The sequence below is a fragment of the Nelumbo lutea genome, chromosome 7 (genome assembly GCF_056320005.1).
Source record: "Nelumbo lutea isolate HS-2025 chromosome 7, American lotus-T2T, whole genome shotgun sequence".
NCBI lineage: Eukaryota > Viridiplantae > Streptophyta > Magnoliopsida > Proteales > Nelumbonaceae > Nelumbo > Nelumbo lutea.
Window position 1 is genome coordinate 47,361,099 of NC_142690.1, and position 20,586 is coordinate 47,381,684.

The 20,586-nt window shown below is 38.2% G+C and overlaps 1 protein-coding gene across 1 annotated transcript in view; it reads right to left on the reverse strand.

Moving 5' to 3' along the window:
- Positions 1–20,586, reverse strand: part of LOC148846277 (anaphase-promoting complex subunit) — an 89,738-nt gene that overhangs the window by 47,694 nt on the left and 21,458 nt on the right. The window contains exons 4-9 of the mRNA XM_088952878.1: positions 13,115–13,364; positions 9,189–9,366; positions 9,028–9,106; positions 8,778–8,863; positions 4,702–4,831; positions 4,547–4,579 (exon numbers count right to left, since the gene is read on the reverse strand). Of these exons, the coding sequence (XP_088809004.1) occupies positions 4,547–4,579; positions 4,702–4,831; positions 8,778–8,863; positions 9,028–9,106; positions 9,189–9,366; positions 13,115–13,364 (756 nt within the window). The remainder of the gene's footprint in view (positions 1–4,546; positions 4,580–4,701; positions 4,832–8,777; positions 8,864–9,027; positions 9,107–9,188; positions 9,367–13,114; positions 13,365–20,586) is intronic.

Below are 20,586 nucleotides of genomic sequence, written 5' to 3' on the forward strand. Positions count from 1 at the left end.
GGAGGCTAAAGTGTCACTTTGTGGACTAGGGGGCCGCACCCCTTGTAAATGAGAAGATTGGCCATCCTGGTGAAAATCCATTGTCATTTTGGCCCAATCACATAAAGCAGGGCCCAGGCCACGCAACCAATGAACCCCTAAAATAATATCAGCCCCCGAGAAATCCAATGGGTGGAAATCCACCATAAAATTATGGCCTTGTATGAGGATTTTTTCCTTCTTACATACACCATTACACGACATCTAACTCCCATTAGCCACATGGATTGAAAAGAAAGGAGTGGGTTGTATGGTCATACCTAGTTGCTTAGCCAAACGACAAGTGATGAAATTCAGGGTAGAGCCACTGTCGATCAAAATCATCACGGTCCGGCCCACCAATCTTCCTTTTACTCGCATGGACTGAAGAGAGAGGCCCATGAGGGCGTGTAAGGAGATCTCGGCCCCGTCAAGTTCTGGTCCGTCTGGAATCAGTTCACAATCACTTAAGTGCTCTGGGTCTGTCTCTTCCGCCTCTTCCTCTGTCTGTAGGAGAAACACCCGTTGGACCCGGCATTTATGGCCCGGTCCAAACTTATCATCACAGTTATAACAAAGGCCTTTCTCGCATCGGGCTTGCACCTCAGCCCATGAGAGACGTGTGAAGGGCATAGTGGGCCAGGGCAATATGGGCTTTTGATGATCCCCAGTCGATTTCATGGGTTGTTGATCAACCCGTGGAGGAGTCCTCAAATTCGGGTAGGTCAGTTTACTAGCTCTACAAAGGTTGTCGATTCTTTCTTCTTGCAGGCGAGCCAATCCCACCGCAGCCATGACAGTCGCCGGACGGAAAGCCCTCACCTCCAGACGGATATCCTCTCTGAGACCTCCCACAAAACATCCTACTAAGGCCTTCTCTGGCCAGCCGTGTACCCTGGTCGCCATCCGCTCAAACTCGAGCTGTTACTCTACTACCATTCCAGTATGCTTCAACCGGGTGATCATCTCGTCGTAGTCCACGAACATCGTCAGCCCAAAGCGGATGCACAAAGCTTTGGTGAACTCCGCCCAAGTTACCTGGGGATGATTCCGGCGATACCACTGGAGCCATAGAATCGTGTCTCCTTCTAGATGAGTGGAGGCGATGAAGACACGCTGGTGTGCAGGAGTTTCATGGTATTCGAAATATCTTTATGCTCAGAAGATCTAAGGAATGAGATCTCTACCAGAATAGTTGGGAAAGTTGATCTTAGTGACTTTTCCGGTGGGGTAATCCCCTGTTCTTTGGCTACTGGAAGCAGAGGCTTCTACTCCTGCTAGGTGACTGGTCTCGCCGGACTGTTGGTGAGAGACGAAGCTAGAGGCGACCACTTTGAGTTCCTTGAGTTCGTTCAACACCTGGTGAAATCCAACCTCAAGCTGGTCGACCCTTTCATCCACGGTAGTGGAACGTGTTTGTGGCATCATGAAGCCTGGGATTTTGATAGCCTGGCTCTAATACCAATCTGATGAGTTACTGCTCACCTCGGAAGCCCCTTTGAGGGTGGCTTAACCTCCTGAAACAGAAGATGGGAGGGGAAAGGGGAAAGGTAGGAAGAAAATGACTCAGAGAGAGATTAAAGGGATATTCATTCACACCACTTATTACATGATCAGAGCCTTATATAGCTGGCCTACATGTATGCAATCATGGAGAGAATATCTTCTAGTGGCAATGTAACTAACTCTGGGAGGCTCTGTCGCGTGTCACACTAGCCTCTCTGTCTTCTAGTGAAATGCTACTCGGTGGTGGCCTTCTCCACTCCTATAGTTGGGTTCGGAGGGAGTGTTTGGGTCCCAACAGTATATACAGCTTGCATTTCCATTTATGGACCAAATAAATCTTCAAAAGAATAGGAGATATCTGTGGTGAATCTGTTGATGATAAAAGATTGACCAACTTGCAGAAACTGGAATTCACTTCTATCAAAGATATCCTTTTATAACTCCATTCCCTCACTCCCAGTAAAAAAAAAAAACCCTAATGGTTGTCTTTTCTCCTTCAATTAAAGGGTATCCTCACTATGTGAGTTATTTCCACAATCACCGGGGGCTTACAACCAATGACCTTAATTTCTCTACTTTATCTTCCCATTTTCACCATCTCTTGTTCTATCAATTATCTGTCAATTTGTTGGCCATTTGCAGCTCAAGAGCACTCAAACTTTAACTTTACTGATAATAATGAAAAAATGCTATAAGTAGGGTGCCAATTGACAGGCCTCTTGGATTAGGTGTTATGGATGTAGAGATTGGGCTGAATGGTCGAGTGGGCCCTAGTATCTTATTAAGTTATTATCTTTTGTCATCTTTTATTTGTTATGTTTATGTTAATGACCCTTGTCCATATCGGCTTATTAACTATTTTTTTCTTTTAAGTAATATTTATGAACTGGCCGCCCCATTAAGGGCATCATTCTAATTATTCCATTGAGAATAGATTAATAAAATTGATTAGGAGAGAAAACAAATCAAACTCTCCTCCTTCTCCCTTCTTCTCTCACCTTCTTCTTCATCTTCTGATTTCTCTTATTTCTTTTCTATTCTTCTTTCTAATTTCAGATCATACTGTTATTTTTATTGGACTAATTCACATCTTGGTATCAGAGCACCTTCTCTCTCTTCCCTTTTTCTCTTCGATCCCATACATCCTTTAATTGAAAGTGTATGGAGAGATAAGTTGCTGATTAATTTTCAACTATTTTTGCCTGGTTGGTAGAGGGTTTGGAGATCTAAAAGCTGGCTGTGGAATGCCAAGAAATTGAGGTTTTTTTTTTTGGCCAAAACCCTAGCCAACTAGAGATTTTCACAATTATGGGCTAAGGCAACTGTGTAGGAGTGGTTCTTAGGGCTTCGAAGGTTTTGTTTCATACCTAAAAGAGATCGGTTGCAGTTGGACACCTTTTAGGAGCCACTGGTTGGAGTGGATGCAATTCTCCTTTTTCTCTCAATTGGTGGGGTTTAGTGAAACCCAAGGTTTTTGATTCATTAGCTTGGGATTGACAAAAGTAAGGTCTATTTAGGCTAGCAATATCACTTTTGAGTTTTCGTTTAATTAATGGAGCAGTTTGGAAGTAAGATGAAATGAAGCAGAATGCAGAGCTCGGGATTGGTCAAATAGGACCTGTAGAAGTTGTGCTGAATGTTGTGACAACAATTAAGCTAGATGGAACAAATTACTTAGCATGGGCACAATCCATACAGATTTATGTTTGCAATAGAGATAAATTGGGGTATCTTACAAGCAGTAAGAAGAAACTAAAGAAATAGTTCCACATACGAGAAGTGGATGTAAGAGAATTACACAATTATTGGGTGGTTAGTCAATTTTATGCAGCCCCACATAAATCGGGATTGCCTTTGGGTGAATTCAGCCAAGGAGATTTGGGAGAGTGTTATAGAAACCTACTCTCAAAAGCTAAATGTTGCCAAAGCTTATAAATTGAAGAATGATATGAACAATCTAAGACCAGGGGAAAAATGTGTAGCCATGTATTACTCTGTTGAAATCTTTGTGACAAGAAATTGATGCGATGGAAATTGTTGAGTGGGAGAGCACTAAGGATGCAAAAACTTATAGAAAGCTAGTAGAAAGGAACAAAGTGTTTGAGTTTCTCACTAGACTCAATCGTAAGTTTGAAATTACCAGGTAGAATATTCTAGAAGAGGATGAAGTGACTCTCGCTTAGGCATATACCATGGTTAACAGTGAAGAGAGCAGGCAGTAAGTACAATTGCCTGGTCTAAGGAAGGTATATTCATTTCTCAGCACAAGTCCTTGATCTTCTTACCAAGATTGGCAAACTTAGTGCTAAGCCTACTTCTACACTTATAGACTCAAATCACAAGCTCTTGACCACTCAGTCGGATGTTATATTGTGAGAAGCCAATGATGTTATATTGTGACAACCAAGCAACCATCAACATTGCACATAATCCTGTCCAACATATTGAACAAATCACATTGAGGTTGAAAGACATTTTATATGGGAGAGAGTTGTTTCAAGGGAAATTTGCTTACCATTTATTGCTTCTAAAGAACAATTAGTTGATGTCTTGATGAAGGGAGTTCCAAAAGGAAAGCCACTACATTATATAAGCAAGTTGGGCATGATTGACATCTATGCTCATCTTGAGGGGGAGTGTAGAGAGATTGGGCCAAATGGGCCCTAATGTCTTATTATCTTTTGTCTTCTTTTATTTGTTATGTTTATATTAATGGGTCTTGTCCATATGGGACTATTAACTATTTTTTATTCTTTTAAGTTATGCTTATGAGCTGGCTGCCCCATTAAGGGAATCATTATAATTATACCATTGAGATTAGATTAATAAAATTAATTAGGAGAAAGGAGAGAGAACAGATCGAACTCTCTTCTCCTTCTCCCTTTCCTCTTCTGATTTCTCTAATTTCTCTATTTCTCTTCCTAATTTCGGATCATATTGTTATTTTTATTGAACTGATTCACATCTATTCAAAAACACCATCATAACAGAGTGACCTGTAAACTAAATATAATAAGACTACCTGCTGAGAAGCCCGAACTGCTTCAGTTAACACCTGGACATTGAACCAGATTGAATTTAGTAGGAAACATACCAACCAAAAATAAAAACAGAAGAAAACCATCACTTACTGGTTAAAGGAAAAGAAACAAGAAAGTGAAGTCGCCTAATAATTACCTCCAAAGATTGCTTAGGATGCCCAAGGTAACAGTGCATCATGCCCAAACATAATAAAGCAATCTCATAGTTTCCGTAACTAATAAAAGAAGATGAAGAAGACGGAGCATCAATTCCTTCTGCCCCTGCACTTTAATGACAAAACTATTATATCAGAATAACTTACTCTGAATCAACATTTTTTATGTCACTTGAATCAATAAATTTCCAGTATGTGATTGGTTAACAAAATCAGCACGACCAGTGAAAGGACGAAGATCAAACCATGCATCCATGGAATGAAATCATAAAGTTCAGAGAAACATATTATTGTAAGGTTAAGGATGTGCACAAATAAACAAGGGAATCTCATAGGCAGAAAACAGAGCCCAAAAGACCAATACACAGACAATCATCCCCAACATCATACAAACATAGTTTCCAAGGCGCCAAGGCGAGGCTAGGTGACAGGAGGGCGCCTTGTCGCCTAGTCACCTAGGTGATGGATTTTTTTGTATCCAAGGGTAGTTCCCTAGGTTCCATAATCATATTTCCTTGATATATATCCATCATTTTCATAAGAAAAGTATAAACTTCATGTTAAAGTATAGGAAATCAACAAATTTCCAACATATTCATGAGAAGAAAAAGAAGAAATAAAAGAAAATAAATATATATATATATAAAGGCTGAACCCCTATTTCTGTTATAGGAAAAAAAGAAAAGAAAAGGTGGAAGAAGAGGAAGAAGAAATCAGTATATACACACACAAAATTAGTAAAGAAAAGAAGAAAATGTATTGATTGGACAGCATTTTATGTTTTTCCTTACTTATTGGTTCAGGTTTTTAAGTCTTTGAGGGTTCAATACAGCATTTAGAAATGTTTGTGTTGATTAACCCCTAACAAATAAGAAAATAATAAAAAGAAATTAGTAATATAAACACACAATGAATATTTTAGTTTAAAAATGTGTATTTTATAATTATAACCTCAAAAAAATTAAGAATATAAGGGTTTTTTATAACATGCTATAGAAAACTTCTTGGCGATTAGGTGAGGCGAGCCTCCAAGGGTGCCTTGCCACCTAGGCGTCGCCTTGACAACTATGCATACAAATACCAACAATGGCCTTAAACACTTCCTTCAACAAAAGAAACAACCTCAAAAACAGAGCCCAAAAGGCCATTTGTGGAAGGTGACTCCAAGACTATCATTGGATGGTTGAAAAACGTGGAGAAAGCAATATGGGGTTATAGAAATGAAATGAAACAACTTAAGAATCTGACAAGGAGCATAAATCTAAAGGTAAAATGGGTGCCAAGGGAAGCAAATGGGATGGCTGGCACTCCATCTAAGCAAGGAAGTTGTTGTGGGCCTGTTTTTTAATTTGTATACTTTGAAGTGGTAGGGTAGTAGTCACTACCTAGGGGTCTTGGGAGGGATGGAATGGATACAGACCTGATCCTCAACATTTTCTTGCACAAAGTTGCCACTATCAGACTCAAACCTGTGTTCAAACACATTTTAGCCCAAGATTTTGCCAATGCACCAACAATGCCCCCCCAGATAACTCTTAAAACATCCAAGCAGGCAAAACAAACTACAATGAAAATACCCCTCAAGATCCAAAGAGATACCAAGCCAGCTTGCACCACATTACACCACCCAAGATTCATATCTTTACAACATACAGGACCCAAACCATGTGAGAGATAAAATCTCAAAACAGCATCCATTAAGCCAATGCCCCCTCTATGCCACATCCTCTTCCTCTACCACCTTGCCTTCCCCTTCCCCCTCAACTGTAGCCCTCCCAATTTCCAAGCTCTTTAATGTTTCTGAGGCCACGGCCCTGTGGTTTTCATCTTGCACTCCATTTCTAAAACCCCTGATGCATGTCCAACGCAAGCACCTCTCTTCCTCCCACCAGTTACCTATTTTGTCTCTTTTATATTTCTATTTTGGGCCTATTATTAGTCTTTTAATTCGTCTTTCTTATTGGGCCCAATGGGCCTTATATGTTTTTTCTTTTAGTCTTTGCATTTCTTCCGCCTTTTGAGGGGCACATATGTAGCTTTAGTTTATGGTCTAATATAAATTCTAGTGAGACTCTGATAGAGAACCCACAATCTATTCTACCCAGAAACTCTTTCTTCCTCCCTTCTCTTGGTGTTTACTCTTTCTGCTTGACTTTTTTAGTAAGATAATTTTTACTCTTTCTGCTTGACTCTCTAACTGCTGTGTAGTAGGTGCAGTGATCTGTACTGTCATGGTAGTAGTACCCCGTGTAACTGGGCTATCATCATGAGTAGTCTGATTAGCATTCCTTACTGTCCTGTTCAGTAGATTACATGCCTCAACTGTATGCCCCTCTTGTCTAGAATGAGAACAAACCCAAACTCCCTATATTTCCTTATAGTAGCCAATAGTATGCCCAATCCACAATGGTCCTACCGTCCTACCACAACCATGACTAGACTCATTACCTTCTCTACCACCAGTACCATGACCACTACGGCCACCACAATAACCTCCTCTTCAACTACTTCCAGTAACTGCAACAGCAGACCTATTATGTATCATGGGTCAAGCTAGCTCTATGTAAACGAGAAAAGACCTCTTCAACATCAGGTAACTCTGGAGTCCCCAATATCTATGATCTAATAGGCTCATACCCGGGCTTAATCCTTAATAGGAATTTAGCCACATCAAAGTTATTCCTTTATGCAGAAACATCTGAGGCAATCAGCTGGTACATATAAAGTCTGGAACAACTAATAAACCCTTGTAAATTATTGCTACTGAATACATCTTACAAACCTATTCCCAAATCAGCTTAGATGTTTCAGAATATCAGCCCACTGGCCACTACTAATTTTTTGTTCCACTGAACTCCAAAGCCAGGACATAATTTGTGCATCTTCTTGAATCCGCTCCACATATGTAGATGTACCAAACCAGCTTAGATGTGTATGAAGAATATCAGCCCACTGGGCATTACTAATTTTTTGTTCCATTGAGGGTTTCACCTCATCAGTCAATCACAGCATCAATTCTGATTATCTGAACCATCATGAAGCATTTAACAGAGCAATCCGATTAGCTCTAATCAGGTCTGATCCTCTAGATTTTGTGAAAAGTCAGAAAAGAAAGAGAGCAATCAATTTAATCAAGAAAAAAACAAAATAAAGAAAAGAATTAGATTGGCCAAATCAGTGCTCTGATACCATGTAAAAGCAGATCAAAAACTAAAAGATTCAGTAACCTGCAAAGTAGAAAAGAGGGAGACAGTAAACAACCATGGGAGAGTAGAAGAAACCCAGCTGTCAAACTGGAGAGAAAAGGGTCACATTTCCAAGTCGACCAGCTAGTATTTAATATTAAATTTTAATGTGTACAATTACACTAATGCCCCTATTATGAAATTACATTAAGTGAAAATACAGGAAACTCCAACAAGACAAACATAAAGAAATAACAGAGCTGCCGGCCTCTTCTAACAGCAACCAAGTGCCTTCTTTAGTTGCTGATAACTTGTATAACATTCAATTGCTCTGTTAAAATACTTATAGTATAGTGGTTGAAATATTGAAATTAATTTGCACATAATTCTATTGTGTCACAGGGTAAGATTGTGCAGTGGAAAAGCCCCATGACAATTGTCTTTCAGATGCAATCATTTGCTATGTTTTGAGAGGAAAGTTAAATTACTAGTAAAGAGCATTGTGTATTTCCAATTTATATGCATGTTGATGGTATGTAAAATTAGAGATTTAACCCATAATTTAGATTTTTCCTTGTAAAAATCTGTCACTAAGGCTACTTGGTAGTCATCTGTCACCAACAATTGCCCAAACACCTTGACAACCATGCTAAGATCCAACCATATTCGGGGATTGAGGAAAAGAGTTAATATATATGAACATAGACATGGTTATGAAGAAGGCTCCAGCCAAAGTTCTGAATTGCTGTTACAATATCATGGTCTAGGTTGACTCAGAAATATACCTACACATGAAAAAAGGATAAGAACCTAGCAACAGCAGTCTGATGTATGAAAGAGTAAAACGAAACAAATAAGATTTAGTCATCTACCTGTAGTCAAAGTAGCAGTGGAGATTTTCAAGAGCAGCAGGATAATCATCATGATAAAGGTTATTCAAGTAGCGCAAATAGTGAACCTGGAAGATAAGAAAATTAAGGGAAACAACAGAGGTTAATTGTAAAGATCCAGTAACAAGAAATGTAATATAGATTTTTTTAATCAATGACAGGAAATATAATTTCAAATAACATATACAATGTCAACACTGAACACCTCCATTATCTAAGCTTTGCAACTTACACGGTGCAGCTCTGGAGCCAGTTTCTGAAGTTGTTTCAAGATAGACTCAAAAGCATTCAGTGGAAATGAGCTGCCATGCCTGGTTAAAAGGAAACAACTTGAGGCACTACACCACCAATAATATATCCATATATAGATAAAAAAATTAACATTTCACCTACTTTTCAATTAAATCTGCTTGCTCTCTTAAGTAACCTTGCACTTGCCAGTTTGTACGTAAGAATAGTCCACTGTTGTGATCATCACCTCTGAATGTATCATGTGAAGGGCCTAAAAATTCACTGCCTTGTCCAATACCATCACAGTTTTTATATTTGGAGTCAGCAGAGACCTGGATATCTGCAGGTACATGTCTCCATTCGTTGCAATGAAAAATTAGGAGGAAAAAATTAAAAGGCAAGGAAAAAAAGCTATTTCATCAAAGGGCAGGAAAAACTTAAAAAGGCTTTTCAGTTGAGATAACAGAACTTGATTGCCAATGCCCCTCCAAGTGTTGGCCTTAGGCATTGGACAATGGCACTGTAATTCCTAAGTACAAGGATGACAGATAGCATGACCGATCAAGCTCCACCAATGGGGATCCAAATAACTTGGGAGACAATGCATAGCAAGTTCGAAATAATGGTGTGATAATGACCAATGAGTCAACATTTGAGAAACCGAAGCAGGGAGAAAATTTAACAAGTTATGTAGCTAGAAGCAAGGTTCAAAACATTGAAATTGAAGATATTCAAGACTGCTATCAGTCTTGGGCACGAAGAAAATTTAGGTTTGAACAGAAGAGAAAGTGAAGAAGAAAGAGGAGAAAGAGTAGTGAGAGAGCAGTAGAACACAGGTTTGAAAGGAAGGACAGATTCTCAATGATCTGCCGCCGCCACTTCAATTTAATATTTATATGTTATGCTAGTTACATGAAAGGACATATCTGCCCTTGGTGTTTACATCATAACACTTAACAATATAAAAAACTGAAAAGTAAATAACAGAATAACATAACAGATAGACTAGGTACATTCTACCCTACGGACAGATACAGAAATGTATCATCAAGATATGGAGTCAACACTTATTTTTTCAAGTTTAATCATTATGATGTTTTATAGCCACAATATTTAGAACATGTGAAGGAAGCTCTTCTGATGGATGTGAAATGTGGCAAGGTATTCAAAAGGCATAACAACAATTCTCAAGCAGAATTAAATATAATTATGGCAACAGAGAGAGGGTGAGATTCAAAGGATAATGTAAGCTGGTAAATTGGACCTTAGTACCTGGTTCTCTACTTTGTTAGTGGTTCACAAGAGACATGCAGTTGAAGATACAGTAGGTTTATAGATCAGCAGAAAACTTAGAAGACCATCTTTCAAAACAGGGAAAATAATAGGGACCATCTTTTCTGGGCAACTCTGTAAATTGTTTGGAGGAAGACTTGAGGACTGTTTTGAATCTCTTTTATGTTGTAATGCTCAAAGGGTTCTGTTTGTATCTTGTTTGTGTTGTGGTAAGTACCTTGATGGTTAGCCGAGGCTAACACTTTCAATGGGTGTACTCTTCTAAAATTTTGACAAATTTTTTCTGCTATTCATCAAAAAAAAAGGTTATATAGGACCCTGTATTCAGAGAAATGACGTATTGGAAAGTTTTTTTGTGATTGGTATGAATTATGGGAGGTCCAGTCCTTACCAGATGTGATGCAACTTATTCAGACTATCAAGCCACAGCTATATTTTGAGCAGAAGGATATGAGCTTGGGATAACACTGGGAACTGATCAGTAAGATCCTTCTTCAGAAAGCAGAACCCAAGAAAGGTTGTTTTGTCCCCTAGTCACATGATTTGTGGGTGGGTGTACTTCCTAATCTGACCTCTGTAAAGAGGAATCTTAATAGATAATAAAATATATGCAACTCCCCATGTTTAAGATTATTGTCTTCCAACTTCAACCAATCAGCTCTGGCCACATTAAGAGCCTGAGAATATGTTTCAGCTGTGTTATCCCAAAATCTCTTTTGATGTTTTCATCGAAAACAAAATCTGGCTGATTTCAGGTTGCATAGAATTAAGCAACCATGACATCATCATCATATCTTCTTGCACCCACGTAGCATGTTTTGGGTCCTGTGAGTCTGGCTCTCTCAAAAGCGATAAGATAACCTAGTTCCTCACATCCACTAATATATACCTTTATAGCCTACGCAATGTTTTAATCGCAAGGCGCAAAAAAAGTGCAAGAGACATTTTTGCGCCCAAGGCACAAAGTGCAAAGCAAGGCACGTGTCTTATTGAAGTAAGATGCAAATTTTTCAAAAAAGAATACAAAATGCAAAAAAGAAAATCAGAAAAATTGCAAAAAAATTAAAAAACAAATATTAAAAATAATATTAATCAAAATATGCATATTTAAATTTAAACCTAAATATTTTAAAAAGCCTGTTACCCAAATTAAAATATATAAACATATTCAAAGTGAACAAGTAAAAATAAGACAATTTTTACATTCATCTTAAAACAAGATAATATTTAAGAGAGAAGGAACTATGATTAAAATTATAAAAGGTTAAGAACTTTAAGAACCTAGCATGGAGTTGTTTGAGCTTGCCTCAAGGGGCTCAATCAAGGGTCTGGGGACACTGCCCCCTAGCCCAGCAACCTGTATCTCTCCGAAAAGTTTCCAAAACCAAGCCAAATACACCAAACACTCCAGCTCTCCTTCTCTCATGTAGTTGGCTGGACTAAGACTGCATGATATGTAGGCTGAAACTTGGTTCTGATACCAAGTTGTCGAGCAGTAAGTAGGATTAAAAATTTCAGATCACTAGAAACTAATTAGTTTTGATTAGAGAATGATGTTTCAGCAGCAGAAGAGAAGAAATAGAGTACAGAAGTGGAGAGAAGAGGAAACGAAGTGGTATGGGAGAAGAATAAATCATGGGTGTCAATGTGAGATCCCACCTATTTATACTCTAAGTATAAGATAGGTATAATTGCATACCAGCCCCTAGAATGGTGGCAACAAACAAAAACACCCTACAACGACTCAAAAGAAGAAATGGCCCACTAAATAGGCCTATAACTGATAAAAGAACAAATAAAGAGGCCAATTAAGTCCACTAACAGCCCAATAACAGCATAAAACATGTATACATAAACAATTCACTCTTTCCTACAAAAATAATGGTAAATAGAAAAATCATCTTTTCTACCATATTAATCCTTTTGCTAATAAGCAAACCAAACAACCACTACAAACACATAAACTGTAAAGGCTTCCACGGGGAAAAAAAAAAAGAAAAAAAAAAAAAAGAAATTGGTTTTAGTTTCAATAGCATCCAAACATGACATGTAAGATGGATTAGATTTTTCATGGGTAACTGTGGAACAAGACAAATAAAATGTTGTCCTTCAAAAAGCCATTTTCCAGTCTTCGAATTATTCTTGATGGGTTGTTATTATTACTGGTTACTCAAAGTGGATGGAGCAGCCATCTTGAAATGGTATAATCATTTTAAAAGCATCATTTTTGTCACTTTGTAGTTTGTAATGATATAATAATTCAAAAGAGCAAGTAATTCTATGATTTAAAAATTTATATATAAATACATTTTTCATAGATTAATAGTTATAAAATTTTTACAATAAATCTATACAAACTTTAAAATATTATTTTAAGAGTGCCTGCCATTTCCAACAAAACTGACATTTAAAACCTTGATTTATTTATCTAATCTTCTCTTGCTTGTTATATTAAGATATTGTTTTTAGCCTCTTGAGCCTAGAGTTGTGTCATAATGGGGTTTTTATCATTGCTGGAACTATGTTCAGTAGATTCCACATTTTCTGCTAATCGTTATAGAATCCTTCAACAAATCACTGAAGTTTTTCAAAATATTCAGTGGTTTCTATGAAATATCTTCACTTCAAAAGATTTTCGAATTTCCAACGATGAGAAAACCTTAAATCACAATCAATTACTACTACAAGGGAACAGCTCACAAAGAATGAGATGTTGATAAATACAAAAGGACCAATTTGCTTTTATTACAGTTACTCTTACCATGCAAAGCAAGAATTATGCTTAGTGTTTATACCTTCTACCAATCCAAGTAGTGATCTAGGTGTATGAGTATGAAATGTAGCACTTTCTCTAGCTCTTTTTCTAGCTTCAGCTTCTTCAGCAACTTTCTGAAAAACAAATGACTCAAGATCCATGTCTTCATACTCCAATAGTTCTTCCAAGTCATTATTAGAATCATCCTCATCAGGCAAATCATAAGGAGGACAAGATGAAACAGCCTCTTTACAATATGTCCCTATGTTAGTCAAAAGATGGCACACACCCTGCATAAGATGTCAAAAAATTCAACATATTTAAAATTTTAAGTGAATGCAGAATATGTAAATAGAAAAATTCAACTCTTTACTGTTCACAAACAAAATGAAGATAAAACTACTAAAAGAAATTAATGGGCATATGAACAAAGTTTATGGGCAAACAAAAGCAAAATCAATGAATATAAAATAATAAGACAACAGCAAAATAAATTAAACCAAATCAGAACAATGGAGAGATGAAAGTTGTAAATTTTATTATAGGCAACGGTATAATTTCATTAATATAGAAGAAAGTTTCAAAAGAATAAAGAAAAAGTCCCTACTGTTCAAATACGGATCATATTATGAGGATATACATCTGTATACAAAAAACTGAAAGAAAAAAGCCAGAAAGGAGCATATCAATCTCTCATTATGTCATTCTATTAGGCCATGTTTGGTTCACTGCTACAGGCTTCATTCCCAAAATTCTTGCTCATTCTGGGCTAGAATGAGCTAACGCTATTTGTTTGGTTCTGTGATTCTTGCCCCAGGACTCATTCCAAAAAAATGAGATATGAGCCTTGGGTTGGAAAATAGCTATGCCCGTACCCCGTAGCACTAAAAAATATCATGCGAGAAATGAATTCTCATTCTTGGTTGTATGAACATATTTTCTCAAGTCATCCTTTACCAAAACAAAATTCAAAAGATGGAAGATAACACTATTTCATCTTTTCACTGCCAGCGACCTCTGGTAAGTGCTTCTCATCTTTCCTTCACTCTTGTTCTCACCGCCCCTCCTCTCTCACTCTCCTTCCCTTGCTCCCTCTCCTGAGCTTAAAGGAAAGAAGTCTCTTCATCTCTTGAAACCTAAAACCACCCCTGTACAAAGGTGAATTTCCTTTGCGATCACTCATTCCCTCTCTTCAACCAAGATGGTGAAGGTGGACAAGGGTGATTTACCAAGGCATCTTAAAACAAACAAAAAGTAGATCAATTAAATCAAATTTTCAAAATTTTCAAAGGCTTTGTCCTTTGTGATTACTCATTCCCTCTCTTCAACCAAGATAGCATAGTTTTTAAGGTGCCAAGGCAAGGCTAGGCGACAGGGGGGCACCTTGTCGCCTAGACATCTAGGCTCGATTGGTTATTCAAACTCGAGCTCATCCAATAAAAGGTTCCGCTTGAAAGTTCCCAAACCTAGCTTGATTCATATTAATATTATTATAGAATATAAAAATATATTTTATAATATATATTATGTAAAATATTTTTATATTTATATAATATAATAATATACTATATACTATAAAAAATGTCATATGTTTATATTTAATCGATCCGAACTCAAACTTGAGATCAAACCTAGTAGTATTTTAGTTAAATCAAGCTAAGGCATGCCAAAGTTAGGCTTGGCTCGGCTTGATTACACCCCTAACTGCCACCATCATTGCTACCAGTATGCTCTTTTTTTCTTCTTTCATAATCTCTCTCTCACTTCCAAATCCCCCTTCTCTCTCTATTTTTTATTTTTAATATGTGTTTCATGAAATTTATTAATTATAATAGTTAATCATCAACCAGTGAACAGTTTACCAGTTTGACTACCCATCATTTTTTTAACCAAAATCAATAGTTTTTAGAGATTAATGTGTTTGTAGTGAAATGAACCCATTCTCTTCTATGGTTTCTAAATAGCAAGAAGTTTTATTAATTATATCACTAAAATTAGTACAATACGTTGGAAGGTCCAGCAACCCGAAATTACAAAGGATTACAAAAGATTCACATTGTTGCCCAAAACAGCTTCTGTCTATTAACTCCCTATTTTTTGCTAAAGAATCAGCTGTCCCATTTTCTGTCCTTCTCATCCACTTAAAAGTGGCATTTAATTCCCTAGATAGGCTTTCTATTTCCTTAAGTGCATGTCTGAAGGTTCAAGGTACACTACAGCTGCACTTTGTCCAAGAGATGATCACTTTAGAGTCCCCTTTGGAAGTTAGATTGCTTTGCAAAACTTAAAGCCTGCAGAAAAGCTATCACTTCTGCTTTTATAGTCTCCAGCTCCAATAGGTCCTGAATACATCGCCACCACCTTACCATCCCCAGATTGCCCATGGAGCTCCCATCAAAATTCAGTTTTAAGAAGTTTCCACTCCATGATTACCCGTTCTTGTCCTTTAGACAATTGTGCCACCTCCACCCAGGTTCTTATTATGCCATTCACCAAGAGAACTTCAAAGGTTTCCATTATCTTTACCCCATGTGTAACTTTTATTTTTATAATGCCTACCATCTCCTCCTTAGATATGCTCTTATTGAAAATTCTTCCATTTTTTCTTCCCATATAGTCCACACAACTGCTGCCCTTACTGCTTTCCACATAATTCTCCTTCTCTTCTTTGGTTGCTTCAAGAAGCTTGGGCTGAAGATACAATATCGGGGTGGGAACCCACCTACAACCAAAGAAGAAAAAAGCTATTCCCACATACAAAGCACAAAAGGACAGGAGATTAGTAAATGGGGAATGGCCTCACCACTTGTTGTGCATAAAAAGCACATATGAGGAGAAAGGCATTTATTGAACCTTTTTTCTGTAGCATATCACAGGTATTTATCTTTCTAATGAATACTTCCCCACACAGAGCTTGAAACCTTGAGTGGAATAGGCTTACTCCAAATCTCATTCACCAAAAGATTCTCCACCAATGGACTACACATAGTAAGGTTATTAAAGAAGAGGACAAGTGAAAAAACCATCAAACAGATTGTCCAAATTCTAGTGTCCTCCACATTTTGGTCAAAGAAAACAATTTCCACCTTGACCAGTAGTTGAATCAATGCTTTAAAACACGGAGGCGTGACGCGAGGCGTTCCACTACCTAGAGGCATAAGGCGTAGTTCAGAACGCAAGAGGCGTAAGCCTCCCAAACACAAGGAAGCGTAAGCTTCCTTAAGAGGAAGGGGGTTAGGACTTAGGAGGAGGATGAAGAGGAAGGGGGGATCTTTTTTTTCTTTATTTTTAATAAAAAATCTTTTATATTAAGAAGAACAAAGATGCATAACATTAGTTGAAAGGGGGGTGGTCTTGTCTTCTCAAAAACAAACCTCAATACCTTTTTCTAACCTCACACCCCCAAAATCTCTGCCAACCTATAAACTTCCTCCTATTCCAAGGTAATCCTTGCTACTCCACTTTTTCCCCAGTTCACCCTCAACTTAGAAACATTCTCATACAACCAACTGCTTTAGATTCCTCGAAAGATCCAGGTTGTCTCCTTCTCAAAATAAAATTATATCAACAAATTGTAGGTGGATTACTATTACATCATTCCTTCCTACCCTCCAACCTCTAATTAGGCCATCCAAGTAAGCTTTGATAATCATTTTGCTTAGAACCTCTATGATCAGAATAAACAGGAAAGAGATAATGGGTCCCCCTGTCTCAAGCCCCTTTTTGCAAGGAAGAAATCTCTAGAAACACCATTGATTAGAATTGGAAAGGGCAATGAACTTGTCCAACCTTTAATCCACATTATCCGCCATTCGCCCATCCAATATTCTCCATGACCTCTAGGAGGAAAGACCAATCCACTAAATCATAAGCCTTTTTTAAGTCCCACTTGCAAATAAGCCCCTTCCCCCCACCCTTCTTCTCTACCAGACGTTCATTTGCCACTAGGATCCGATTTACAATTTGCCTTCAATAAAAGCTCTTTGATATTGTGAAATCACCGAGGGTAATACCTACTCCAATCTTCCAAAGAGTACATCTTATATAATTTTGTTGAGGCTCCCAATCAGACTTATGGGTCTAAAACCCTTTGGAGTTTTGGCACCTTCTTCTTTGGCATTTGTTAATGTCGACTATGTAGGGGTATTTTGGTCTTTATATTTATGTTTAAAGCTGCTGATGTGTAATGTTTTATTAGTGGTTGTGTCCCATACTTAAGTAGGGGCAAAGGAGTCCTTTTGTTTTTAAGTAGAAACTATAAATTAAATCTGGCTGACTAGAGAGGTGATTAATCTCTCTTGTTCAAACCAGAATTCTTCTTCTTGTCCTTCTTCTTCTAGTCTTTCTATTACTTCTCCAATCCTTATTCTAACAGAATTCAAGTGCAGATTAGATTATAATATGGTATCAGAACAACTGTGACAAAATCGAATCTGCCCATAATTTTGATCTTCACGCATCCAGCCTAGGATTTTTTAATTTTTTTCTTCATCATTAGTTGGAGATAAGGAAAGGGGCTGAAAAGAAGTGATCGCCCTCTTCCCTTGGAGATTTCTATGCCTCCGGTCAGCAAGTTCGTGGGTGTTTGCAGTGGTTTATAGGAAGCCCCCCCTAATCGATGGAGAGAAGAGGGCTGATCCAAGTGATGCAGTGGAGTGTCGAGTACAGCTTAATTTTCTGGTGATTAGGTAAGTGTTTTGTGCAGTTTTTCAATGTGAAACGAATGGTTGATGTGTTCCAAGTTGTGTGGTGAAAATTCAGATTGTCGTGTGTTAGGGTTTATGCAATTTTAGTGTGGTTCAAAGGGTGAGTGAGTTCCGAGTAGTGCGGTGAGTTTTTAGGTAATCGTGTAGTAGGGTTGTGTGGAGAGTGAAGAATTCAGAAACAAGTGGTGCTGAGTGCAATGTGGTATAGTGTGCAGTATGGTGAGAGGTGAAATAAGAATAAAAAAAATTACAGCCATGGGAGACAACAGTGAAAGTAAAACTAGTGTGATGGTTCCCACCGACTACCTAAATGTTTAGATGACTTCTATCAAGTTGAATGGAGAAACTATGTGCCTTGGGCGAAATCTATAGAAGTCTTTCTTAAAACAAAGAAGAAAGTAAAGCATATAAGGGAAGAAAAACCCTCTACTAAGTCTCATGAGTATGGTGATTGGGAACAAGAGGATGCATAGATTATAACTTAGTTATGGAATAGTATGGAACCCAAGATTAGTATGAATTTCATGTTTCTTGATACAGCCAAGGAAGTTTGGGACCATGCTAAGAAGCTGTATTTAGGGCAGGACAACACAACTAGAGTATATCAGCTTTATCAGGAATACTTTAATCTGCAACAAGGTAAATCAAAGTCTTGAGTATTATGCTAGCATGAGAAACCTTCGCAATGAGCTGAATGTGTATCAACCCCTCATCTCTAATGTTAAAATTCAGCAACAGCAGAGGGAGCAACTAGATGTGACCAAATTTTTGGTAGGGCTGAAATCTGAATATGAATCAGTACGGGCACAAATACTAGGAGGATCAGCTCTTCCTTCCTTAGAAGAGGTGTTTGCTCGGCTTCGAAGGATTTTGGTTGGATCTACCGAGAATTCTAGTATCTCTGATAGGTCAGCCTTTGCAGTATCAAGGGTCGTGGTGTTAGAGGTGGAGCTCGGGGAGCTCAATCTGGCCGTAGTGGTAGCAGTGGACTAGTGTATGGTCGTAGTGGTGGTGGTGAACCTATGTATAGTCGTGGTGGTGGACGTACTGGAGGTCGAGATTCAAGGGGAGTTTGTGGTAGAGAACGCAGTTCTGGTCCAAGAAGATGTACACATTGTGGTATGGATGGACATACCATCAATTATTGCTATGGTTTGCATGGTCCACCTTCAACTAGGTCAATCATGCGGTGACCAATGATAGTAGTTCCAAACAAGAGAGCCATCCAGTTGATCAGATGCCCTCTATATCCATAGATGTTCCCGGGAAGGAGTTGATGAGTGTTCCACATGATGAGTATGAGAGGTTTGTTCAAGCCACATCTCAACAGAATACAGCCACCCTTGTACACTCAGGTATGGCTTGTCTGGCATCCAAACCTAATCCCTAGATTATTAACTCTGGAGCCTTCAATCACATGACTAGAACTCCAGGTGTGTTTTACTCCCTCTCTCAGTGCCCAACATCACACTCTGTTACCCTTGCTAATGGTTCCACATCCTCCATTTGTGGTGTTGGTAATGTTAACATGGACCCTTTATCTTTATCCTCAGTTTTGTATGTCCCCAAGTTTCCTTTTAACCTTGTGTTTGTTAGTAAATTGACCAAATCTCTTAATTGCTCTATCACTTTTTACCCTTCTTCATGTGTTTTTCAGGATCTCAAGACAGGGATAAAGATTGGTGGAGCACATGAAGCTAGTGGACTGTATTACCTTGATGGTGGTGGAAGTGTGTCAACAACAGTGTTTTAAAACATGGAGGCGTGACGCGAGGCATTCCACTACCTAGAGGCGTGAGGCGTAATTCAGAACGCAAGAGGCGTAAGCCTCCCGAACACAAGGAGGCGTAAGCCTCCTTAAGAGGAGGGGGGTTATGAGGAGGATGAAAAGGAAGGGGGGATCTCATTTTTTATTTACTTTTAATAAAAATCTTTTATATTAAGAAGAATAAAGATGCATAACAGTAGTTCAAAGGGGGAGTCTTGTCGATGCGAACCGAAGGGATAGGGAGCAAACCATTTTCTTCCCCCTTATCTTTTCTTCCCTTCCCTTTCTTTTCTTTTCTTTCCTTTTCTCTTTTTTTCTTCTCTTTCCTTTCCTTTTCTTTCCCTTTCTTTTCTTTTCCTTTCCTTTCCTTTCCTTTTTTTTTCTTTTTTTTCTGTATTTTCATACCAGATGTGCATGAGGTGCAAGAGGCATACGCCTCTAGCACGCCTCATGAGAAAAGCGCAAGAGGCGTAGCGTACGCCTCTTGCACCTGAGGCATATGCCTTAGAGGTGTCAGCACCTCTGGCATACGCCTCAAGGCATTTTGGGAGCGCCTCCCACGCCTTTTAAAATACTAGTCAACAGCTCTTCAGGCATCTCTTTCTCCTCTCCAATGGCACTGTCGATTTGGCCATCCATCACTTAGGGTTTTGAAGTCTCTTGTTCTATCGTTGAGTCATCTTTCTGTTTCGTATTGTGAGTCCTGTCAGTTTGGGAAACATCATCGTGTTCCCTTTAGTCCTAGGGTTGATAATCATATGTCGAGTCCTTTTTCTTTAGTTCATTCAGATGTTTGGGGTCTAAATAAAGTAATGTTATACAATGTTATAGATACTTTGTTATTTTTGTTGATGATTATTCAAGGATGATGTGGCTTTACCTAATGAAAGAAATGAGTTAATTGTTTACCATTTTTCAAAAATTTTATGCTGAAATTCGCAACCAATTTGGTGTATACATTAAAATTCTTCGTTTCAACGATGGCCGTGAATATTTTTATACACTATTTCAGGAGTATTTGGAACAACATGGCATTAT